The sequence below is a fragment of the Notolepis coatsorum genome, assembly GCF_963971535.1.
Source record: "Notolepis coatsorum genome assembly, chromosome: 1".
Lineage (NCBI taxonomy): Eukaryota > Metazoa > Chordata > Actinopteri > Aulopiformes > Paralepididae > Notolepis > Notolepis coatsorum.
The window spans coordinates 306,573,615-306,600,362 of NC_140165.1; the positions used below are offsets into that span (position 1 = coordinate 306,573,615).

General features: G+C 47.0%; 1 protein-coding gene across 1 annotated transcript; it reads left to right on the forward strand.

Annotated features, from left to right (window-relative positions):
- The first annotated feature begins 1,833 nt into the window (after positions 1–1,833).
- thap12b (THAP domain containing 12b) lies at positions 1,834–25,595 on the forward strand. The gene is made up of 5 exons (XM_084320192.1): positions 1,834–2,061; positions 19,771–19,891; positions 21,755–21,862; positions 21,981–22,017; positions 23,340–25,595. The coding sequence occupies exons 1-5, from the start codon at positions 1,973–1,975 to the stop codon at positions 25,307–25,309; spliced, it is 2,325 nt and encodes a 774-aa protein (XP_084176318.1). The 5' UTR covers positions 1,834–1,972; the 3' UTR covers positions 25,310–25,595.
- Positions 25,596–26,748: the final 1,153 nt, after the last annotated feature.

Here is a 26,748-nt window from a genome sequence, read left to right on the forward strand (position 1 = left end):
GATGTTTGTAATCTTGTTTTTAGCGCCTTTGAGGTGCTTTGGTACCATGAGGTGCACGCATAGTCGTAGTACCCTTGAATGAGTGCTCCTGCCAGAGTCTTCAGGGTATTCTTGTTTACCAGAGAGGAGATCCGGTACAAGAATCTAGTTATTTGGTTGACTTTTTTTTATTACATTGGATGCCATTTTGTCACAGGAAAGATTAGCCTCTAGGATGGAACCCAGGTAGGTAATTTCGTCTTTCCTTGTGACAATATTGTCACCCACTGTAACTGAGAAGCCGTCGGTCTTGCTGAGTTTGTTATTTGAACCGAAGAGAATGGACTCTGTTTTGCCCATGTGTAATGATAGTTTGTTATCAGCGAGCCATATGCAGATTTTGCCTAGTTCCGAGCTGAGGGTTTTTTCAACCTGCAACTTGTTCTTGTCAGAGACCAGCAGGGCTGAGTCGTCCGCAAACAGGAACAAGTTGCAGTCACAGGCTGCAGGCCCGGAAACCCTTTGTCACCAGTTTGGCCCACGGGACCCTCAGACACAGTTGGTCATTTGATCTGAGGGACCTGGAGCTGATGTGTGTTGTTGGACCAAGAGTTCCTCAATGTAGGCCGGAGCAAGAGACCATTGAGGGCTTTGTATGTGAAAAGCTGCATTTTGGTCCCTCATTCTGGTGCCTGAGACCAGCCTGGCGGCAGCATTTTGAACACGCTGGAGGGGGAGGATGGTTTTGTCCAGGAGACCAGAGTCGAGGGAATTGCAGTAGTCCAGTCGTGAGAAAATGAGCATGGTGATGACTTTATGAAGGTCGCTGGGAGAGAGGAAGGACTTGATTTTTTAGATGATGCGCAGTTGGAAGAAACAGGACTGTACTACTGATCTTACTTGTTAATGGAAATTGAGATCTGAGTCAAATAAGACCCCAAGGTTTCTCACATTGGGTTTCACCAAGGAGGAGAGAGTTCCTATGTTTCTGGAGCTCTGAGTGACTGAGGTGGGGGTGCCAAACAGAAGGATCTCCCCCTTGCTCTCATTTAACTGCAGGTGGTTTTGTGACATCCACTCCTTTATGTTGCCTATAGGCAGGTCTTCAGGCGGTCTAGGCCGACGGTGGAGTCAGCTGTTGTGGGTGGGAGGTATATCTGAGTATCATCGGCGTAGCAGAGGAAGGAGATGTTGTGCCGAGTGATGATTTGACTGAGGGGGAGCATGTAGAGATTGAAGAGGATGGGTGCCAGGATTGAACCCTGTGGGACCCCGCAGGTGAGGTGCATGCTTGCACCTTAGATCAGATGATTAGATTAGATTCTTATATCTGAATATCTGTATGTTGTGTATGTCATTATGAATTGAAAATGGGGGACCCTGATGTAAACAAGATGAAAGTCTTTCTCTGGTCTGCATCCCCTTAACAATTGTGTGTATTGAGCTGTACTGTACTGTACCCATTCTGCAATCTGTTAATTAAAATGTTCAATCAATCAGAATTGGTACAATACAGTACAGCTCAATACAAACAACTGCTAAGAGGATGAAGACCAGAAAAAGACATTCGTCTTGTTTACATAAGGGTCCCCCATTTTCAACTCATCAAGTTTGTGCTATGTGGTTTACAAAAATACGAAAAACTACGAAAATTAAATATATTATTATTCATGAATTCGATTGTTCTTTTGTTCTTTTTGAAGTGACTTTTGTTTTGAAAATTGTTTACTATTTATCACCGGAAGTTCAACTCCTTATTTCAGCGTGCTCGCTTGACACTGCTGCACGTTTGAACCACACTATCGCTTGTTCAACGTTAACGTAATTGTTCTTTTTAGGTAACAAACACACTTTATATAATACGACCTTAGTTTCTCGTGTATGAACTTATTTAGTTCAGTCAGCAAGACAACACAGTACGCTTACGTTGTATATTTCACGATTCTTTACTCGTTTGTTTGGCAAGCTTAGCTATCTTAGCGGTGTATGAAGAATGCCGAATTTCTGCGCGGCTCCAAACTGCACCAGGAAGAGCACACAGTCTGATCTGGCCTTTTTTCGGTTTCCACGGGACCCTGAAAGGTAATAATGCATGAAAACCCCCCATGTAATATCAATATAACTCAATAGAATTGTTTCTAGGTTGACGTTCGTAACGATTTGTTAGCAGTGACGTGACTATGAATTGAAAATGGGGGACCCTGATGTAAACAACAAGACTAAAGTCTTTCTGAGCTGTACGTGTATTGTACCCATTCTGCAATCTGTTAATAAAGTTTTCAATCAATCAATCATGTATGTCATATATGTTATGAATTGAAAATGGGGGACCCTGATGTAAACAAGACGACGGTCTTTGTATTGAGCTGTACTGTATTGTACCCATTCGGCAATCTGTGTTAATAAAATGTTCATCAATCAATCAATCAATCCTTTTTTTTGTACCCAGACTATGTTATGGCATGATGTTGACTAGTACAGGAAATAATGGATCTCTTTACTTTAGTATTGAGACTTTAGAGACACTGTTTTATTAATCATCTAGCATCCGCTCATCAGGCTCCACTACAATATCAAGTTTCAAGTTTCAAGTTTCTTTAATAGTTGTCATACAGAAGTACAGAATACTTTCATACAAAATGCTTCTTACTGTTACGCTCCAGAGACTGTGCTATATAATATAATCCAAATAGAAAAGATACATGTCCCTACATCTCTAATTTACCTCATTTTAGCATTTGTTGCATTTTGTACTTTAGTTTAGTATATATTTTGTATAGTGTTTGGTCTTTATTATTATTATTTTACTGTATGAAGCACAATCTTAACACTTTGGTTGCCACTTGTTAACATGGTAAAACATGGTTGAATGCCACCACCCACTTCAATGATAGCATTGTGAACGCATAATCTCTGTCTTAAATTATGGCTGTGTGTCTAATCTGCCCGTCGCTTATCAATGACTTGTTTGCAGTCAACATTGTCGAGACGGATTTTTTTTTAATCGGTTCATTTCCGTTGTATAGCATTTTGAAAAGCCCTTGTTTTCTTGAAAGTTTCAGGAAAATATATAGATTCCGTGATAAACGGCATTTACTGGAATGTTCTGGAATACACAAAAAAAATTAGAAATATATTCTCATTTCCTGATCAGCGCGCACACACACACACATGGGGCAAACGCTGATATATAGGTGGAAACAGATCCGATTACTCCAAGACTGGTAAAATAAATTGCTTACCTCAGAACAGATGTTCTCCAAAAAGATTATTCCAATTCCTGATCGCCATTCCAAATATCGATCGTGTTTATTGATTCAGCGTTGGGTACTGTAAATATGTATTCCACCTTGTTTTGCGGCTCGGCGATCACTTCGGTCTCTTCAGTTAGTGACTATGGCGCTGCTCCGACCGGCTGCCTCTCTGTTCGCTCCGTCGAGACTGTGTTTACTTTTGTTAATATTTATAGTTTTTAGAGTTTTGTTCGTACCAACTGTTGGTGCATTTAATGTATATGACCGTCAGTCACTCATAGACATTGGATTACGGGAAACTTACCAACTGGATTACTCACTGGATCAGCTTTCCGAACCGCATCAATGGCCTGAAGAAATTCTCCGGAGATCAGGACCAGATCCTTTGTTCCTAGACCCCAGGAACAGAGGAACCAGACGGCGAGGGAAGAGGGCTGGGATCCGTAACAGGCTGAGATCCAGACGCCGCCGTACACCACTGCCCAGTATATTGCTAGCCAATGTACAATCAATTGACAATAAACTGGATGACATCCGAGCAAGGATTCAATATCAAAGAGACGTTAGGGACTGCAACGTCCTCTGCTTCACCGAGACGTGGTTGACGCCGGACGTCCCAGACCACGCAATTCAACCGGCTGATCACTTCTTTATCCATCGCAAGGATCGGACATCAGCAGAGTCCGGTAAACAACGTGGAGGAGGTATTGCCTTCATGTTTAACAAAAATTGGAGCGATCCAACTAACGTGAAGGAATTATCCAACCACTGCTCCCCAGAACTGGAATATATAACCATCAAGTGTCGTCCTTTCTTCCTCCCGAGGGAGTTAACGGCGATCGTCCTGGTCGGAGTGTATATTCCACCGCAAGCCAGCAACAAGGTTGCGCTCTCCAGACTACACGACGAGGTAAATAGAATCCAAGTGGCGAATGTTAACGCCGCCATTTTAGTTCTGGGAGATTTCAATAGCGCCAATCTGAGAAAGGTATTGCCTGACTTCTATCAGCATGTGACTTGCAACACCAGAGGCGGTAACATCCTAGATCACTGTTACACGCAATTTAAAGGTGGCTACAAGGCTCATTCTGATAGTGGCTTTGGTAAGTCAGATCACGCGTCCATCTTTCTTTCACCAAAGTACAGACAGAGAATTAAAAGTACTCCCGTAGTCTCGCGAGAGGTGCAGAAATGGGATGTGACGTCAGAGGAGACGATCCGGTCAGTGTTTCACCACACAGACTGGAATGTGTTCCGCGACATAGATAACATTAATGTCTACACGGAGACAGTGCTGGACTATGTTTGTACTAGGGTGAAAGAAACAATCCCCACTACCAAAATGAAAGTTTACCCAAATCAAAAACCCTGGGTAGACAAATCCGTCCGTGAAGCTCTGAGAGAGCGCACCAAAGCATACAACGACGGCCTAGAGGCAGGCAACATGAATGACCACAAGGTGGCGCGATACAACGTAAGGAGGACAGTGTCAGAGGCCAAACGACGCTACAGGGATAAAATTGAACTCCAGTTTGAACAAGCTGACTCTAGAGCTATGTGGCAGGGGCTCAAAACGATGACAGACTACAAAGGCGCCTCCCTCAAACTGAACAGTGACATCTCCTTAGCAAATGACCTCAATACCTTCTATGCGAGGTTTGATGCTGGTAATAACAACACCAGCTCACAAGCCTCGGCAATGGGGGGGGGGGGGGGGTCGGCTGCTGATGGAGGCGCAGTGTTCAGGGTAACAGAGCATGAGGTGAGGCGGACCTTTAAAAAAGTGAATATCAGGAAGGCAGCAGGTCCAGACGGCATCCCCGGCCGCGTCCTAAAAGTCTGTGCCGACCAACTGGCCCCAGTATTCACTGACATATTTAACCTGTCCTTAGAACAGGCTGTCATCCCCACCTGCCTGAAGAAGTCCACTATTATCCCTGTACCCAAAAAATCCAAGCCTGCTTGCCTCAACGACTACCGCCCTGTAGCTCTCACCTCCATAGCCATGAAGTGCTTTGAGAAGCTAGTAAAGGGCTACATCTGCTCCTCCCTCCCCATCAACATGGACCCCCTGCAATTTGCATACCGCCCCAACAGGTCCACGGAGGACGCCATATCCCATGTGCTGCACACAGCAGCATCACACCTGGACAAGAGGCAGGGGAACTATGTGAGAATGCTATTCATCGACTACAGCTCGGCATTCAATACCATAGTCCCCTCCATACTCATAGCCAAGCTCAGGGACCTGGGCTTGGGCTATGACCTCTGCCAGTGGGTCTTGGACTTCCTGACTGGCAGACCCCAGGTGGTGAGAGCAGGCAACTGCACCTCCTCATCCATCACCCTCAACATAGGGGCCCCCCAGGGCTGTGTTCTGAGTCCCCTCCTCTACTCCCTGTACACACACGACTGTGTGGCTCAGCGGAGTAGCAATACAATCGTCAAATTTGCTGACGACACAGTGGTGGTGGGCCTGATCTCTGCCAACGACGAGAGGGCCTACCTGGAAGAGGTCAAGGTCCTGGCGGGATGGTGCCAGGAAAACAGCCTCTCCCTGAACGTCAGCAAAACAAAGGAGATGATTGTGGACTTCAGGAGGTCGGGGGTCAAGGACTACAGCCCCCTCAGCATCGACGGGGCACCGGTTGAGAGAGTCAACAGCTTTAAGTACCTCGGAGCCTACATATCCGAGGACTTGACATGGACCACACACATTAACAGTGTTGTGAAGAAGGCACGACAACGCCTCTACTTCCTCAGGCGCCTAAGGAAGTTCCAAGTCAGCCAGAAGATCCTTAAGAACTTCTACTCATGTACAATAGAGAGCATCTTGACCGGCAACATCACCTCCTGGTTTGGGAATAGCACTGCACAAGACCAAAGCAGACTACAAAGAGTGACACGTTCAGCCGAACGCACAATTGGAGGGGGGCTCCCCACCCTCCAGAACATTTACTACAAGCGTTGCAAGGGCAAGGCTAAGAGAATCATTAAAGACTCCAGTCACCCGAACAACTGCCTCTTTGAACTGCTGCGGTCAGGCAAGCGATACAGGAGTCTCAAGGCGAGCACAGAAAGACTCAGAAGAAGCTTCTATCCCCAGGCCATCAGGCTGCTAAACGAACAATGAATGAACACTACACAACAACAACCACCAAACGCACATAGCACACACATCCACACGCACACACTCACTTTAAACAAACACACTGTAGCACCCACTCCACACACTTATAGCACACACCCACTTTAAACAAACACACTGTAGCACCCACTCCCCACACTTTATATTTATGGATGAAGGATTGCACTACAACTCGTACACCTTACTGTAAATTGTACCTAAAATTGTACCTCATCCCATTTCTGCTTTGCACTAGATAGTACTGTACATTAGTACACTGCATAGTATTGTGTATTGTATATTATATGGTAACTCAGAACATTGTACATATGTCTATACCGAACACTGTGACCTCATTTTCTTCTTCTAAATTCATGCTATATTATGTTATTATGTTATTTGATACTATCTTGTCTAGCACAGTCTCTGGAGCGTAACAGTAAGAAGCATTTTGTATGAAAGTATTCTGTACTTCTGTATGACAACTATTAAAGAACTTGAACTTGAACTCAGATGGCTTGACTGAAAAGTAAAATGAGGAGGCTGGACCCCCCCCCCCCCCCATCAGTCTAATTCAATGGGGTGCAGTACCATCCGGAGAGACGATAGGGGGCGGTATTTTCCCAATGGAACTCAGAGAGAGAATGCAGCACTAGCGTGAGGCTCGATTGATGAAATATGAATTAAAATCGCTAATAAAAAAAATATGACAAACAAACGCTATATAGCATTGGTGCCGGTGGCATTCAACAGTTGGCATGAACTAACGACAAAACGCTTCCGTGGCACTCAAAGTGTTAAGGGGCTCATACAGAACCAAGCATTTCACTGTTGTAACTGAGGGGTACAATTCCCTGACAGTATTACTAGATATGATACTTACTACCACTACCTTTGTACTTAATATTCGGCCACCCAGTACACGGCATAAATATATTATCATGAACACTCTCACGTAGATGAAACGGATCCAACACAAATGTACGAATTAGAAACAGGTCTTTATTTCCTACACAGCGATGGTGTGTAGAATAAGCACTTAATCACTTAATTACATTTATGAATTGAAATAGTATGCACTTTTATGGCAAGGAGTATTCGTCGGTATATCAATAGATAATGTCCAATCTCTGAAGGCGCAGGTGGTAAATATACGACCTGGAATAGTTAAGGAATAACAGCAATGATACTTTAATGATTATAGGCTGGATACACTAGAGGGGGTTAATCCGGTCGCTTGTAAGCCGACAGGAGTAGGAGGGGGGGGGGGGGGTAGAATCCAGCTGCCTCGTCCGGCCAAGGGTATCCCAGGTGAACCCACTGTAGTGCCGTTCAATGCGCCGGCGATCCTTGGACCACAGATGAAAGCAGGTGGACTCTTTGTGGGCCGGCTCTCTCCGGTCCACGGGGGAGAGATGTGGAGAGACCTCGTCTTGCAGAGCGTCTCCTCACCTTGCGTCCTCTCCAGGGGGGGGGTTCCAACACACGGTAGTGTCGGGGGTCTTTATCCATAGAATAATCAAAGTATCCAAAGCATAATCCGTGCCTGGGAAGGCGGGCTGTCGTCGGTAGAATAATCCGGTATACAGGTCCACTCGCTCGTCGGCTCTGGGGCTCCTCGGGTGCAGCTTCACATAGGGTCAACCACCCTGGGTAAGCAGCCAGTTCTCTGCCCGAAACGATGGGGTACTGACTACGGTAGTATTCTCACCGCACGAAGCACTATATATTAACAGACTATTATTAGCTTAATAGACTACGTCCAACTCGACGATATAGTGCCAAATATGACTATTCAAATATTAATATACACGATGTCTCAATACCGATGGTAGGCCGAACTTGGCCTTACTCCCACACGTGGCATCGCGGGGAGGCTTTACGTCTGTGACTCTATTGGAGGGTAAGAAACTGGACTGAAAAGAAAGTCCTACTTTAGTAGCGCAGTATATATACGCACTATGAACAAATAGTCCCATTAGTGGTGCGGTAGCCAAATTCCTACGCGGAACTAGGACTTGTTCGTACATGTCGAGCGGTACGTTTGAACTGGGTCTGAGGGGTATGGCAGCCTGGCACCAAGGTCTCGACCAATAGTAGAATGGAGACTATTATGGGATGTTCAGTAGGCTAGAATGGATATTCAATGCATATTGTACAAGGAATATACAAGGGATATCAGGGAATATTAGAGAATATACAAATACAATTAAATATATATATATAAATAAATATATATATTCGGTTTAATCTGGCCCTTCACAACAGCCACCCCCTGAATAGGTCCCAGACCTAATCAGTTAAACGGAGACAGATTAATCGCGTTGTCTATTTACACATAAGGGTTTGCTGTAGGGGTCAGTCAACTTCACAAAGTCATAGGGTTGTAGGGTCATGGTCATCATCGATTGTGTCTGGGAGTCGAGGCAGTTCTATGAGCCTTGCCACGGGACGGGTGTAAGTGCGACCCTGGACGAGCACTTCAGCTGCTCGGACCTTGCCGTCGGCACCGGTGATCACTTTGCTTACGCGGCCGGCCGGCCACATAGCTCTGGGCAGTGATTGATCAATAATCATGACGACTGTTCCTTCTGTCAAATTGTCTCTCTCCTTTACCCACTTCTGGCGGGTCTGTAGAGACGGTAGGTAGTGCAGTAGGAAACTGTTCCAAAACGCCGGTACATTGTCTGGGGTAATGCAGGATCTAGCCGCCCCATCAGGAGTGTGTTGGGGGTAACTGGGTCGATATCCGCCACATCACTGGAGACATATCCGAGGGGCTTCGAGTTAAGTACTCCCTCAATCTCCGTGAGGACTGTCATTAGGACTTCTTCCGCCACAGTCTGGGCCCCAAGTACTGCGTACAGGGCTGTCTTTATGGAGCGCACTTCTCGTTCCCAAGTGCCACCGAAGTGGGGTGCGTTTGGGGGGTTGAATTGGAAATCAACCTGTGCTGGAGCGAGGTGGGTCTTAAGTTCTGGGCCCATAGCTTGGAAGCTCTCTCTCAGCTCTCTTTCGCCGCCTTTAAAGTTTGTCCCATGATCGGACAATAGGGTAGACGGTCTTCCTTTCCGTGATATGAATCTACGGAAGGCCATAAGGAATGAGTCTGTGCTCATGGTCGGGAGAAGCTCGATGTGTATCGCTCTGGTGGTCATGCATTTGAATACAATACCCCACCGCTTCTCGGTTCCTCTTCCTTTCTTTATGTGCAGCGGGCCAAAGCAGTCCATACCCGTTGAGTGGAATGGCTTGTCACCGATTCGGAGGCGACATGGAGGAAGGTCAGCCATCCTTGGTATGCTGGGCTGCGCGCGCCACTTGCGGCAGTCTAGACATGTTCATTGGAAGCGTCGTACCGCCTCTCTTCCTTGTAGGATCCAGTAACGACGTCTGATTTCCGCGAAGACTCTTTCTGCTCCTGCGTGATGTACATCCTCATCGTATTTCTTTATAATCAGCTCTGTGACCTTGTGTCGGCTGTTCAATACGATCGGGTATTTAATGTCATCCGGTAGATTGGGGGCTCTGCGTAGGCGACCACCCACTCTGATGAGGGTGTGAGCGTCGCTCTCGGGGGCCAGATGAATTAATCTGCTGTCGGATGGGACGGGCTTTCCTCCCTGTAGACAGGCCAATTCATCGGGGAACGAGTCTCTCTGGGCTCGCTGCAGTAGAAGCAATTCTGCTTCCTCGTAGTTAGCTGCTGACATATCAGCGGGGGACTTGCACTCCGGGTGGTACCGCAGGAATGTTCTTTGTTGTGCACTCTCTATGGACGTGCAATCGTTTATGTTAGGGTCGGTGGAGGCTACGGTGCTCAATCCACAGAACACAGACTTCTTAATTTCCACCTCCTCTGGACTTGCTTCCCTCGGGATAGGCATGGGCCACTGTCCTTCCGGGAGTCTTAGGAATGCGGGGCCGTCACTGTAGACATTGCGACGGGTGAGGTCATCCAGGGGCATCCCCCGGGTGATGACGTCAGCTGGGTTCTGTTCTGTATCAACGTAGCGCCACTCTGTTTCTCCGGTTAACTCTTCGGTTAAGTCTTGAATCTCGGTGACTCTGACTCCCACGAAGACTTTGTACTTGCATGAGTCCGATTTGATCCAGGCGAGTACCGTCGTGGAATCTGACCACAGGATTGTTCTAGACACCGGTATGGTGAGCTCACGTTGGATGAGCGTGGCTAGGTGCGCTCCGGCTAGGGCTGCGCAGAGCTCTAGACGTGGGATAGATTGTTGCTTGCGTGGGGCTATTCTCGAGCGGGCGAGGACAAATGCTGTGTAGATCTCTCCCCCTTGGTCTTGGGCCCGCAAGTAGGCTACTGATCCGTATGCGACCTCTGAGGCGTCACTGAAGACGTGTAAGTCCATTTTACATGTCTCTGGCCTCACCGTGGGTGGGAAGTAGCTTCGGCGCATATTAACGCCTGGGAGTGAGTGGAGCTCCATCTCCCACTCTCTCCAGGTGGATGCAAGGTGTGCGGGAATGGGGTCGTCCCAGCCCTGGTCCTTGTCCCACAATGCTCGTACAATCATTTTTGCCCTGGTGGTGTACGGTAGAATACATCCTAGCGGGTCATATTGTCGGGCGAGTGTTGTGTACACACTCCGTCTGGTGGTCGGCGCCGCCGCCGGCCTTCCCTGCTCCGTAGTCAGGGGCTTGTGTCTGTAGTGAAGCGAATCTGTTTTGAATCGCCACACCAATCCCAGGGTCATCTCCTGGGCTTCTCCCGGGATTGTAGCCATCCAGGTCTCGCTGCTGGCTGCCTTGTCCTCGGAGGAGAGGCTGCGCAGTACTTGCGGATCGCTGCTGGCCCACTGCCTGAGATCAAAGCCGCCTTTGATCAATGAGGCGCGGAGTTTAATCAGGAGAGCCTCGGCTTCTTCCTGGGTTGAAAGGCTTTGTAGACAGTTGTCTACGTAGAAGCTGTTCTTTACGCTGCGTCGGACCTCTTCGTCCGCTGCTGGGTCCTCTGCTACATGTTTCTGTAGTGCAAATGTCGCACAGCAGGGGCTGCACGTCGTTCCGAAGGGGAGGACTTCCCATTGGTAGATGGCTGGGTGCTCATCTCCTGGCTTCTCTCTCCATAGGAACCGTAACAGGGGCTTGTCCGCCTCTACTAATCTCACCTGCAGGAACATTCCTTTAATGTCCCCGCTGATGGCCACCTTTTCCTGGCGGAAGCGGAGTAGAACGCCGAGTAGGGAGGGGCCGAGTGTGGGACCGGGCAGTAACTCTTTATTCAGATTTTGGGATCCGATCTGGTAGCTGCAGTTAAATACTATGCGGTCTTTACCGTTGTGATGGACCTTGTGGTGGGGCACGTACCACGATTCAGTGGTCTGGTCAGCCTCTTTAATGTCCATCTTTGTGACGTGTCCCGCTGTGATGAGCTTCTCAATCTCAGCGCGGTATACACTCTCTTGGGCGGGGTTCTTGGCTAAGCGCCGCTCCGTGTTCAGCAGGTACCGTTCTATGGCGTCTGTCTTGGCGTGGAAAGTAGGCATTCCTTCTCGCCGCAGGAGTGGCGTGGCGTATCTCAACACGCCGTTGACCGGGACTCTCTTGGTCCCTGTCTCGAGGAGGTGAATGGCGTAAATGTCATCTTTAGAGCGAATGTCTTTCTTTCCATTCTTAAAGGGCATTTGTTCCAAGCTCCATAGCCGCTCTACGTGTTGCAGGAGTGCGGTTTCTCCCTCTGTGACTCGGGAGTGGAGACATCTAGTGGCTGTACTTCGGTTGAGAGATTTGGCGAGCGGGCCTTGGAGAGTCCATCCCAAACGGGTCTCGACTGCTGCAGGACAGCCTCGGGGTCCGGTATGAACCCGGTCTATCGGGACAATGAGGTCTGCATGGTCGGAGCCTATCAACAGGGTCGGCATAGCATTGTCTATGAGCGGGATCGGTAACTTGCGCAGATGTGCATATTTCTCCATCAGCTTGGCGACGGGGTATGTGTACCGCGACAGTCCTATTTCTTGGCTGGTGAAAGCGTCTGCAATCTGGTACCGTCGCTCAGGCTGGCCGCTTGCTGCGATAGAGAATGAGACATTCTCGCCCTTTATCGTCTTCAAATCTCGTCTTATTGTCCGAATTGTCATTTGGGTTTCGCTTCCCCGCAGCCCTAGCTGGGCCGCAGCGGAGGCGAGCAGCAGGGTCTTCTCTGACCCGTCATCGAGGACGGCGTAAGTGTCCAGGACTTTATTCTGGTGGCTTAGTGTCACACGCACTACTTTTAGGAGTACTCAGGCTCCACTGCTGCTGGCGGGATCGATGTACATGACGCTCGCTTTGCGGCTGGATGGTGCAGGTGAAGGGCGCCGTCTGTTACTGTCGTGAAGTATGTCCAGATGGGCTCCATCGCACTTGGTGCACCTTTTCTTTAAGCGGCATTCGGCTGCCATGTGTGAGCGCGCACAGCGAAAACAGCGCTTGTTGGACTTTATCCATTGACCTGCTTCCTCCGCGTTCAGCTTGGGGAAGGAGTCACATTGCGCTAGCCAGTGTTCTTTCTCACAGTAGGGGCACACTATCTTCCACTTCTCCGTTCTGGAGGGGGTACTGTGGCTCCTGCTGCTCGGTACTGACTCCGATTGGTGCATCACAGTCACCGATCTTCTTCCATCATTTAGTCGTCTGGTTCCTTCTCTGGAGCCAGGGGTGCTCCGTCCGAATGTATCTAGCCGTAGGCTGCTGACTTCTCTCGCCAGGAAGTCTGCTAGATCGAGGAGGTTCGGTTCGGGGCCATTCGGGTCTCTGTGGTCCCTCTGCCGCCTAAAGCGCTCCTGACGAGCGGGCGGCAGCTTCTCCAGGATCCTTTCCACATTTGAGTTGGCGTAAAGTTCATACTTCCCCTTCTCTCTTTGCGCTCCCAACATCCCTACCAGGGACTGCACTCTGATGGACAGGTCGTCCAGTGCTCGATTGTCTATTGCTGGGGGTAAGCGGTCGATGTGTCGGATCTCCTGGATCACGTAATCCCATATGCGCCCATACCTCTGGTCCAATGCTACCAGCGCTGCTGTGTATGGGGTGGTGGAAGTCGCGTAGGCGAGCGCTATATTATGTGCGCGGGGCACCTTTAAGTGCTGCAGTAGGATGGCGTATTTGTGGCGTTCATCCAATACATCCACCAACATGGTCTCCAGACACATGCGGAGTTCTGTATACTGGGCCCGGTTCTCTTGGGTGAAGTCGGGTACCATAGGCGTGCCAATGTATGACGCTGACTGTGGATACATCGGCGAGCGTTGGGGGAGAGGCCTCCTAGGCGAGTCTCCTCCCGCTCCTTGGTATGGGCTGGTACCGGCAGTGTACCATGGCCCGCTTGTCCAGGTGCTGTTCCTCGGTGCGGGTCGTGCGTCGTGCTCACCCGTGTATAGAGTCGGGGGTCTGTAGCGCAGCTCCGCGGGAGTATAGCCTGGGCTGTACCGGACCTCCTGGTCCGGTAGAGTACTGTGCTGTCTTCGGGCGCGGTTCTCCTCCTCTTCCTCTTCGTCTTCAGTTAGGTCATCCAGTGCTTGTAGTCTCTGGTTTAGCCTCTCCACAGGATATGCTGCTCCTTCCCGGTTGCTAGGTCTCGCTTGGACCGGTGGGGGGAGGTGGTCTGTGGGGGGTATAGACCTCGTCTGTTGGTCAAGTTCAGGGTTGTTTACTCGGCTAGGGGATGCCGCCCTGGAGGTGTCTAGACGAGTTCCTGGAGCCTCTGGCGGAGGGAGAGGGTGTTGTCCGTCTGATCAGCTGTTCTATTAGTTGCGCTTGCTGTCTGTCGCGCTCTGCGTCCCGTAGAGCACCAGCAGCTGCTCGCTGGCTGTCTGCTCGGTCTCGGGCCACATTCTCTTCCATCTGAATGCGTCTTATTTCCAGGCGTATGTGCTCTTCTTCGCTCCGTTGCTGTAGCTGCAATCGATCGCGTTCACCCTGGAGTCTATCGCGTTCAGTAGAGGCTTTCAGGCTGACGAGGAATGCCTGCTGTAGGGTCCTCTCTGCCTCGCTGGGAGAAGGCGGTTGTATAGGGGAGCCTTCCCTCGGGGTACTCCTTGCGGAGCCTTGGAGCTCTATCTCCACGGTGCTCTCCCCGTCTTCTTCCGTGCCGAGTTCTCTCTCGGTAGCGTTGTATTCCTCCCGGGACTCATCGGGGACTACTTCTTCAGTACTGGCGGGGTGTGAAGTCATGTCTGGTTCCCACTGGTCCCCACCGTGAACTTGGTCAGTTACATTAGAGCCCGTAGGGGCCTCTATGGTCGGGGTAGTCTGGGCGTTGGGGTTAGACATACTTTTACTTTCTAGTTTTACCGCGTTTACTGTTAGTAGAAGACTAGGTTGTTGACTGACAGCGTAAGCCTCTAAGTACTGAGGGAGCCGTCGTTCGCGCTGCGGGCGTTGGTTAGGAGGATCGTTTCGTGGAGTGTTCATCATAGGCCATTTCAATATTAATAACACTATATTAATATTACACTGATTACCATCCGGCTCGAAGGACCAATTGTAACTGAGGGGTACAATTCCCTGACTGTATTACTAGATATGATACTTACTACCACTACCTTTGTACTTAATATTCGGCCACCCAGTACACGGCATAAATATATTATCATGAACACTCTCACGTAGATGAAACGGATCCAACACAAATGTACGAATTAGAAACAGGTCTTTATTTCCTACACAGCGATGGTGTGTAGAATAAGCACTTAATCACTTAATTACATTTATGAATTGAAATAGTATGCACTTTTATGGCAAGGAGTATTCGTCGGTATATCAATAGATAATGTCCAATCTCTGAAGGCGCAGGTGGTAAATATACGACCTGGAATAGTTAAGGAATAACAGCAATGATACTTTAATGATTATAGGCTGGATACACTAGAGGGGGTTAATCCGGTCGCTTGTAAGCCGACAGGAGTAGGAGGGGGGGTGGGGGGTAGAATCCAGCTGCCTCGTCCGGCCAAGGGTATCCCAGGTGAACCCACTGTAGTGCCGTTCAATGCGCCGGCGATCCTTGGACCACAGATGAAAGCAGGTGGACTCTTTGTGGGCCGGCTCTCTCCGGTCCACGGGGGAGAGATGTGGAGAGACCTCGTCTTGCAGAGCGTCTCCTCACCTTGCGTCCTCTCCAGGGGGGGGGTTCCAACACACGGTAGTGTCGGGGGTCTTTATCCATAGAATAATCAAAGTATCCAAAGCATAATCCGTGCCTGGGAAGGCGGGCTGTCGTCGGTAGAATAATCCGGTATACAGGTCCACTCGCTCGTCGGCTCTGGGGCTCCTCGGGTGCAGCTTCACATAGGGTCAACCACCCTGGGTAAGCAGCCAGTTCTCTGCCCGAAACGATGGGGTACTGACTACGGTAGTATTCTCACCGCACGAAGCACTATATACAGGGGAGGAAACTAACTTTTTGGCTTACCAGCCAACTGGCGGGTATCTGATTTTTTTTACCAGCCAAATAGATTTTTTACCAGACAAAAAAAATCGCTAATTGTGATAATTACTTCTTTGTACGTCTTCGTCTAAATTGATTTTCAATCATAGTAAATTAATCACACTGTCTCTACTCTTCAAAATATTACATCATTAAATCACATATTAACATGAAAGAGGGAACTATTCTGGACTGGGTTGGGCTGAACTGGGCAGTGAAAGATGCTGGGTTGGGCTGGTCTAGGTTATACTGAATGATGAATTGAAAATGAATTGAAAATGGGGGACCCTGATGTAAACAAGACGAAAGTCTTTCTCTGGTCTGCATCCCCTTAACAATTGTATGTATTGAGCCGTACTGTACTGTACCCATTCTGCAATCTGTTAAATAAAGTTTTCATTCATCACAGCTCAACTACTAGGAATGTGTGTCTGACTCTTAAGTGCAGGAAATATTCATCAGAAAGGGGGGACATGATGGAGGGAATGGAAAGAGCAGGTTTGACAGGAGCAGGGTTGAAGGGATTGATTGATTGAAACGTTTATTAACAGATTGCAGAATGGGTACAGTACAGTTCAATACATACAATTGTTAAGGGGATGCAGACCAGAGAAAGACTTTCGTCTTGTTTACATCAGGGTCCCCCATTTTTAATTCATCATAACATATTGGAGTGTGGAGGAAGTGGACAAGGCATTAAGCAAACAGGACTGAAATGGGGGACCCTGATGTAAACAAGACTAAAGTCCTTCTCTGGTCTGCATCCCCTTAACAATTGTGTGTATTGAGCTGTACTGTATTGTACCCATTCTGCAATCTGTTAATAAAGTTTTCAATCAATCAATCAATACTGGGTTGGGCAGTGAAAGAACCAAGCATTTCACTGTAATGTAATAGCTAAATAAAACAACTTGAACTTGACTTGTTACATTTGCACTCTGGTTGTATGCCAAATGTATTCTGGTTGTACTGTACTTGTGCTGTAAGATGACAATACATTGGAACCGAATCGACAACGCTAGGGGTTCAGCAGGTGTGTTCTGAATGCCAAATATGACAACATCACCGTTGTGAAGGGCATATGGGCGAGTGGTGATATGCTGGGAAACCCGGTAATAATAAAATGTCACTCGGCTGCATTTAAGCAAAGCCGCTCAGTATAGTCGTCCACTATGTTGAATGCGCGTTATGGTAGCTTGTTACATGCTAGGTAGCTAGTCAAGTCAAGTCAAGTCAAGAGTTTTAATTGTCACGGCATACAGGTATACAATGAAATGCGGGTTGACTTGTCATTCTCATCCGACTCGAAGGAGACGCGTCGCGTGCTGTTGTTCGCCCCCATGTCAGACCGCACCGATAGCCGAAAGCGACGACTCTACATGCAATTATTTTCATCCACTCATGTGTTTTTGTAAGTTTGTCTACGTTGTCAAGCCGGCTGCCGGTGGCAGGAGTTAGTAGGTCTGCGCGCAGTGGTATGTCCACTTCCCCTAGATGGGCGTCATCTTCTAGAAAACGAGTGTTCATTGGAGGAGCTTAGAGCGCATCTGTACAACGATGATGTTCATTGGTTATGGTCTGATTATTATGTGGCGCAAATGGGAGGAATCAAGGGGGGAGTCAGAGTTCGGTTTGTGTCAGTGAGCGAATCAGCAGATTGCAGAATGATTTTTTTGTTTTGTTCTGTAATTACTAGTACTCGCCAGACTGGCGAGTGCTCTTCATGAATTACTCGCCAAACGTAAAAAATACTCGCAATTGGCGAGTAAAGTGGCCTAATTTCCTCCCCTGACTATATATTAACAGACTATTATTAGCTTAATAGACTACGTCCAACTCGACGATATAGTGCCAAATATGACTATTCAAATATTAATATACACGATGTCTCAATACCGATGGTAGGCCGAACTTGGCCTTACTCCCACACGTGGCATCGCGGGGAGGCTTTACGTCTGTGACTCTATTGGAGGGTAAGAAACTGGACTGAAAAGAAAGTCCTACTTTAGTAGCGCAGTATATATACGCACTATGAACAAATAGTCCCATTAGTGGTGCGGTAGCCAAATTCCTACGCGGAACTAGGACTTGTTCGTACATGTCGAGCGGTACGTTTGAACTGGGTCTGAGGGGTATGGCAGCCTGGCACCAAGGTCTCGACCAATAGTAGAATGGAGACTATTATGGGATGTTCAGTAGGCTAGAATGGATATTCAATGCATATTGTACAAGGAATATACAAGGGATATCAGGGAATATTAGAGAATATACAAATACAATTAAATATATATATATAAATAAATATATATATTCGGTTTAATCTGGCCCTTCACAACAACTGTAATGCACCTTATGTCTGACAAATGTAACAAAACTTGAACTTAACCAAAATATGTCATCATATCTTCCACTGAAGAAATTGTTGCACCCTGTTACATCGTATAACTTTTGGTCAGGTTTGCAACCATTTCCTCATTCACATAAGACATCTGATTATACTGTGTGTGAGCTTCCTATTCTGGAAAAGGGACAAATCCCCTAAATAGCAAACAAGGATAACCACCCAATTTTTTTTTTTTTATTTATTCCACTGTACCTCCTGGAGTATGGTGCTAATGCTTTTAGCATTTTTCATTCCATATGGAACAGTTATAATTAGCTTTGCTACACTTTTGTGCTACTTATCAACTTTGATTAATACAGATCAAACCATGTCAGACTAATTCGAATTCTCATTCTAGCTAAAAGCAAAGAAAAGTGCATTTGAACAACAACCACAACAACTTCCATGATCCCACTTCACAACGTCATCAAAAACTCTGTCATTTGTTATTGTTTTGATTGAGAGACCCCATAGGGGCAGAACATTACATACTGTACATTTAAGTGCATCTCAATATGCATTAATTTCACTGGCTGTGATGTGTACCTACTACCTAGTGTAGCTTTACCAGTTAACGTTTGTGCAATTGCAATCATTGCAATCAAACGTTGGAATTTATTTTCTATCGCATTCACTCTACTATTAAGGTTGATACACTGGTCAACCTTTTGTGCAATGATGGACAAGTGGAGCAAAAATACATTTGTACTGATTGCATGGCAACCTGCTGTTGCCCAGATCAATTCTATGTTGTATATGTTTCCCTCTTGTCTCACTTACCATCATGTTGGCCAAAACATGACCAATGTGTATCACCCCCCTAAAATACAACACTGCAACTACAATTATAAGATTAGTATTATTATTGTAGCACTGCAACAAGAAATACACATGGGCCCAATTAGAATGTTTATGATGTCACGTTTGAAAAGGTCTCAGTGGAATTGCGTTACTAGGGAACGGCTTGGACCAAAATGTATTTCCTGGCTGTTTGATATTAGCAAACAACACAATAGGAAAACAACATGGGTCCATTTAGATGTGTTTATGTTTTCAAGTTGAAGCCATCTATGCTGCCCTCAGTGACTGACTTCTGTGAGGACTTTTGTTGATACATTTCAGCAATCTTTAGGCCTAGCTATTTGTAAACATTGGTTATGATGAACAATTCAAAGTAGAGAGTAAGTTAAGGAGAACATCTTATCTTTAGAAACAAAAAGCTGTCAATATAATAAACATAATGTGACATTGTAAAGGATGCAATGTTTTCTTTTGTGACGGTTGTTATTTCTATCTCTCCTAGATGGTGCTCCTGTCTTTTCTCTATATATTGCAAACAAATGAAGATATTGCACTGTCGATTATTTTCCCGATATCGTGCAGACCTAGTTTGTGATTAACTACCTAAACTACATGACCAAAAGTATTTTAACTACTGGAAAAGCGTGATTTGAATTTAGTTAAACTACCACCCTACTGCAAATTGTCTTGTGCCAGCCATAGTTCCTACAGCTCTGATCCAATTTGGATACAACTTCACACAAATGTCATTGTATTATCTTATAGTATTTTGTTTGTTTTGTGTTTGCAGATGCAGAATCTGGGTGGAGAACTGTCGCAGGGCAGATCTGGAGATGAAAACATCGGACCAACTGAACAAGCACTACAGATTGTGTGCCAAACACTTTGACCCAGCTATGGTGACCAAAACTGTAAGTAGGGCCCTATGAACTCCGTTTTATCTTTTCCTGTTTTCGGATTTCTCCATTTTAAATGTTCCTGTTTTTGGATTTCTCTGTTTTTTATATGTTTTACTTTGGATTTAAGTTGAACCACCCCCCCCCCCCCCCCCCCGGAAAAAACATACAAAATTATGTTTTTAACTAACTTTAATAACAGTACATCTGCCGTACAACAATGCCAGTGCAGTTCAATGCAGTTCAACTGCCAGTGCAGTGGAATAGCTAAATAATAAAATAATTATTAAATAATACAAAATAATAATTTGTTTAAAAAAAGAGAGAGAGGGGCGGTCAGGTGGCGTAGCGGAGATTGCGTTAGTCACCAACGCCGGAGATGCTGGATTCGCCTGTTCGAATCCAGCTCCCGGCGTTGCTATCAGCTTGGCTGGCCGTCCACACTAATACAATTGGCAGTATTAGAGGGTGGGAAAGCTGAGGGGTGGGTCCTGGGCGTTGTGGACAGCGACCCCTACAGTTCGGTCGGGGCGCCTGCTCAGCAAGGGTAGGATCTAGGGAGAGATAGTGCGGCCTCCCACACGCTACACTCTCCCCGGTGAGAATCTGCGCGGCCAGGCTGGCCTGCCGGCAGGCTGCACATGCGTCGGAGGAAAGCATGTGACAGTCTCCGGTCTCTCGGACCAACAGTAGGGGAAAGTACGCAACAACCAGGAAGGGTGGGATGGGAGAAAAATCGGAAAAAGAAGGGGGAAAAAAAGATAATCAAAAAAGAAAAGAAAAAAGAGAGAGAGGGTAAAAAGAGGGAGATGGGGGGGGGTAAAGAGGAGGGGGATAGAGAGAGACAGAATTCCGTGTTAATATCTCAATTCCGTGAAATATTCTGCGATGGCGGATTCCATAGGGCCCTACTGTAAGTAGCTGACATGGTCCCAGAACCCAAGCGGCACAACGCTACTGTTTCATTACCGAATCCTGAACTTAAATGATCAGCCGAGACACTGTTCTGATCCATTCGTTCTCAGAACCTTCACACTCGCATCGGAGCCCCGTTCTTGTTTGATGCGGTCGCACCAAAATAACAGCCGTCAATAGTGCGAACGCAGATGCAATACTCACATCCACCCACACCATCAGACCATTTCTAGGGGAAACACCCGCTTTCTAAACAAAGCCATGTGATAATGCAGGTCAGGCCTTTTATTAAACCTGCGCATGTGCATAGCGCTGCAAAGTGGGTGTTACTGAATATTTTAATTTGAATGATCCAATATCATTCCTTAGAATCCAGAGATACATCTGTCTTTTTTTCAGTGGATGTTTGAACATTCACACTAAACATTATTTCTAGCGTGCCTTCTCGCCCGGCAGACGTCTCCAGTTTGCCTTTCGCAGAGTTCCTGCCGAACTACTAAGGAAACTCTGTTAAATACATCTTTTGACAGCCATGGCAGATGCTGACCCCCTGAAACCAGCGCAATCAAACCTGCTAGAATCCATAATATTGAATCAAAATCTAATCAAATTGTGACCTTGGGAATCTAAATCTAATGAAATCTGGTAATCATTGCTGATACTAGGGCTGTCTTAAATACTTCAAAGCTTCGTTCGATGGGCATGGGATTCGAATGGGAAAATAAAATTTGAATATATATAATAAATATTTTTATTTATTTTTATTATCCCCCCTCCCACCTGCAAAATCTTGCGCCACCAATGCAACGAACGTCATACGCCTCATTGACTCTGCCTCTCTTTGTTAACTACAACAAGCAATGCCATTTGTTATTTAACTCAATGGACGCCAACCACGTTTATATACGGAACTTGTGTTTTTTAATCCTAATCGTGAAATTCTATTGTCTTGTTGTTTTCCAGAGCCCCTACAGGACAGTACTGAAGGATACAGCCATTCCAACCATATTTGACCTGACGAGCCATCTTCGAAATCCTCACACCCGCCACCGCAAACGGATTAAAGAACTGGTATGAAAGTATAACAAATCTCCTCGCTCCTTACGGCTACTTCAAATACTAAGCCATCATTTTGAAGCCTATTGCATTCATTTCTCCTGGTAACAATGTGGCTTTTCTTCTTCTCCAGACTGAAGAAGATATCAGGAGGATTAAGGAAAGAAGATGTAAGTACATTGGAGTCGGTTCATATTGAGTATCTGCCGAAACCGGAGTTCCGATTCGATTCCAAGATAATACAGCTGCACAGAACACACTTGAAGTATATTAAAGTTAGTAAAGCCAATCCAGTCTAGGTAAGATATAATAATAATAATAATAATAATAATAATAATAATAATAATAATAATAATAATAATAATAAACTTTATTTGTATAGCACCTTTCATACAAGAATTGTAGCTCAAAGTGCTTCACAGCAGTAAAAAAAATAAGACATATATATATTTTCCTGAAAAACAAGGGCTTTTCAAAATGCTATAAAATGGAAATGAACCGATTTTAAAAAAAAACAATCCGTTTAGATAATGTTGACTGCAAACAAGTCATTGATAAACGACGGGCAGATTAGACACATAGCCATAATTTACAACAGAGATTATGCGTTCACAACGCTATCATTGAAGTGGGTGGTGGCATTTAACCACGTTTTAAGATTTGCCTGCATCATAGCTTTCCCTTAATCTTTTTTTTTAATTAAATTTGTATCTGAATTTGATCCAGATCCAGATCAATATAAAAATATGCTGTGATTGAATCCGATTAGGACATCCCTACCCCTGAGTTGTTTCTTGTTATGCCACAACAATGTGGAAAGCCCTACCTACAGCCGTAAAATAATATGAATCCCTACCCACCTTCAAAACCGCCCTAAAACAGCACCAACGGGAGGCTGCAATTCGAAACTGGCCCCAGTAAATGTCCCCCTCCCCCCCATGTACAGTTTCCTCCCCCTCAAATGTATATATTCTCTTTTAGAAACTGTCTGTAAATAAACAGTACTGTATATTTGTACAGTGTTTCCCACAGGATTTCCAGAGACTATGGGGGGTGAACCTGCGACTCTAGGGGGGTCCGGGGGCATGTCCCCCGATTTTTTTTTCTTTTTTACATTTTAAAGTTAAATGCATCAATCTGGTGCGCTTTGAGAGCAAAATACTACTGATACATCCCTATTGGCAAACTTTATACGTATTTAAAAAAATATATATAGTAAAAATGAATTAATGGGAAACCCTGTTGTATGTCATAAATGTCTGGAATGGATGTAACAGTACTGTATATCTGTATGTCATAAATGTTATGATGAATTGAAAATGGGGGGACCCTGATGTAAACAAGACGAAAGTCTTTCTCTGGTCTGCATCCCCTTAACAATTGTGTGTATTGAGCCGTACTGTATTGTACCCATTCTGCAATCTGTTAATAAAATGTTCAATCAATCATTGTCTCCGTACGTCTTCAAACACCTTCCCTCTTCTTCCCACAGTGGCGTCTTCCATCGAGCAGCTGCATTCCAAGAAGGACACAGCGGTGGAGGACAGCGTCAACGACGACGAGCCGCAGCTGTCCCCCGAGGAGAAGGAGCTCCGCGACTACCTGAGGTCCCTGTTCGAGGTGGTCGTCACGCTGGGCAAACAGAACATCCCGCTGGAGCCCGACCAGCTGCCGGGGGCGGAGAAGAAGGGACGCACCAACTTCCAGGCCCTCGTGGACCACCGCATGAACGGCGGAGACGAGGCGCTGAGGAAGCGCTTCGAGGCGACGGCGGTGAACACGGAGTATCTCTCGGCGACGCAGCAGAGCCAGCTCCTTGACGTCTGCGAGAACACGGTCCGGGAGGAGATCCTCATGGAGGTGAGGGAGAGTCGCTTCTTCTCGCTGGTCACGGGCGACCTGGTGGAATTCCCTGACGGGAAATACTTGCCGGTCTTCCTGCGCTTCGTGAACCAGAGCAACCTCCTCCGGGAGGAGTTCCTGGACTTCCTGCCGTTCGAAGCCAACGAGGCGTCCCTGGTGGAGAAGTTGGAGGCCCACCTGACGGAGCGCTGGAGCCTGAGCATGGAGGACTGCCGCGGACAGGCCCACCGGGCCACCGGGACGTCCACCGTCAAGATGAGAGCCGTGGCGGTGCTGCTGATGGAGAAGTACCCCATGGCGTTGAACATGCCTTGCTCCAACACGGCGCTGAACATCCACCTGGCCAACAGTCTGCCCTTCCCCAGCGTGCAGGTCGTCATGGCGACCCTGAAGAAGATGGACGCTTTGTTTCGGACGACGCCGTCCACGCGGCAGGAGCTGGAGACGTCCGTGTCCGTCTACTTTCAGGGAACCAACGAGAGGGCGACCCAGTTGGAAAAGGCCTGTGGCTCTCGGTGGACAGAACAGCACAATGTGTTTGACTTGTTGGTAGACATGCTGGAGTCCCTCGTGCTGTGCATGGACGGCATCCGGGAGAACGGGGACGGAAAGTTTACCGACGCCGTCATAGCGGACGCCTATTCGGTTGCCGAAACCCTGGCGGACTTTGAGATCATCGTCACCATCGTCATCCTGAAGAACGCCCTCTCTTTCACCAGAGCCTTTGGCAGGAATCTCCAAGGGGAGACACTCGACGTGTTCTTCGCTGCCAATAGCCTAACGGCGGTCCTACATTCACTGAACGAGGTCATCGATAACATCGACGTCTACCATGAATTCTGGTTCGAGGAGGCTGTGAGTTTGGCCTCTTCGATGAAGATCCCCATGACCGTGCCCAGGCTCTTCCTCCGGAAGCAGCGTGCGGCGGATGTGGGCGAGATCCAGGCGGAGGCGTACTTCAAGGAATACGTCACCGTGCCCGTCGTGCGTGGCGTCATCCAGGAGGTGGAGGACATCTTCTCGGAGAACAACCTCAAAGCCCTCAAGTGCCTCTCGCTGGTCCCCGCCATCATGGGTCAAATGAAGTTCAACACCTCCGAGGAGAGCCACGCCGACGTCTACCGCAACGACCTCCCCAACCCGGACACGCTCCCCGCGGAGCTCCACTGCTGGCGGATCAAGTGGAAGCACCGAGGCAAGGAGGTGCGCCTGCCCACCACCATCCACGAGACCCTGCAGCTCCAAGACGTCAAGTTCTTCCCCAACGTCAACTCCTTCCTCAAGGTCCTCTCCACGCTGCCCGTGCTGAAGCTGGAGGACTGCACTTCGGAGACGGCCGGCGAGCGCCTGCAGACCTACCTCAACGGCACGCCCGCCAAGCACCGGAGCAAGAGCCTGGCCTTGCTCAACATCAACGCGCACGTCAAGCACGACCTCGACGTCATGGTGGACAAATACTGCAGACTGTACCCCGAGGACGAGGCCGACGTCGAAGCAGAGGTCGAAGCCGAGGTCGAAGCCGAGGTTGAAGCGGCGGTCAAAGCCGCCGTCAAAGCTGACTCCGAGCTGTCGGCCGACGTGGACATGGTGGTGATATGATGAGACGATGAGACGGAATTAGTCTCCGCGAGAGCTTTGAATGTCTCGATGAAATGAGACGATGAGACTGAATTAGTCTCTACGAGAGCTTTGAATGTCTCGATGAAATGAGACGATGAGACTGAATTAGTCTCCGCGAGAGCTTTGAATGTCTCGATGAAATGAGAGACGATGTCGATCATTAAAGTATTCACCCTTCATACATTACCTTAGGCAGCTTGTCGGGCTGTCACCTTTTCTTTAAAAATCATTCGACCCTGGTGAAATATTAAATGTTCAAACTGTAGCGGTGTGTTTTGAATTTGAACTTGGAAGTCGTGTTCAGTTAATCCTTTCATTTCACAATTCTACTTTCTAGTCATCTGGTAATTGGAAGGTTCCCAGTTCGATTCCTGTGAAGTGTCCTTGAGCAAGACACTTAACCCCTAATTGCTCCCGATGAGCAGGTTGGCAGTGGCACCTTGCATGGTTGCCTCCGCCGTCGCGTGTGAATGTATGCAAGGCCTCTATCTAGCTAGCTATCGATCACCTTCTCCCTCTCACCTTCTGTCTCTCCCTCTCACTTTCTGTCTCTCTCACTCTTTCTCACTCACGACTACAAACTCTCCAAGCCAGAGACATTAGTAATGGTTTTGGGATCGCTTGTCACTATGAAAAAAGGCATGGGGCTGCTGAAGAGGAGCAGTAAGAACGCATTATAATAGAAGATTAGGATTAGTTCATGAAGGTTTAATTGATTGGAACAAACGCCATTTCACTTTGGATTTGTTTGAACTTGATTTTTGGAAAAAGTGACAGCCCTAGCACCTTGTGAATGCATCAAATGCGTGTATTTAGGATTTAAAGAGGAACTACGCCCAATTTAAGAATTCATACATGGTATTCCTATGGTCTAAGATGGGCCAGAAGAGTGCTCAAACTTGTGACGTCATCAGGTGTAAAGTCTGGAGCTGCTCCATAAACCATCTTCTGTTTCACAAGTGAAAACACTACTAATAGAATAAAACTCATTTTGAGTATAAAAACTCAAATATTCTGTGGGTCCACAACATCTATTTCCCATTCATTGTCTATAGAGCAGCTCCAGACTTTATACTTGATGACATCACATGTTGGATTCTTACTTCTCTGGTTTCTGGCTTTGGGAGAGTAGCTCATGTTCACAAATAATGACTAAACTGTCCTAGACCATAGAAATAACATCATTTAATCTAAATAGTTTGAGGTCTTTAAAATGTGCCTTGTACTTTTAAACTGGTGAGGAAGTGCTAGAATTGTATGGTGATGAATTCCACAAATGTATTCCAACATTTCGTAGCATACCATAGCATATGTTTATCTTGAAAGTTATTTACAGTTGAGGGTTTTAGGCTAAAGATTGAATAATGCCTCAGAACTTTATATTTGGATATATTGTGATTCATTCATGGACGCCCTTT

What these genes read in the sequence shown, in the direction of transcription:
- thap12b (XM_084320192.1), top strand. Translation starts at nt 1,973, where the DNA reads ATGCCGAATTTCTGCGCGGCTCCAAACTGCACCAGGAAGAGCACACAG. An exon ending in TTTCCACGGGACCCTGAAAG is followed by an intron (nt 2,062 to 19,770) that starts GTAATAATGCAT and finishes TTGTGTTTGCAG; the next exon opens with ATGCAGAATCTGGGTGGAGA. An exon ending in GCAAACGGATTAAAGAACTG is followed by an intron (nt 21,863 to 21,980) that starts GTATGAAAGTAT and finishes CTTCTTCTCCAG; the next exon opens with ACTGAAGAAGATATCAGGAG.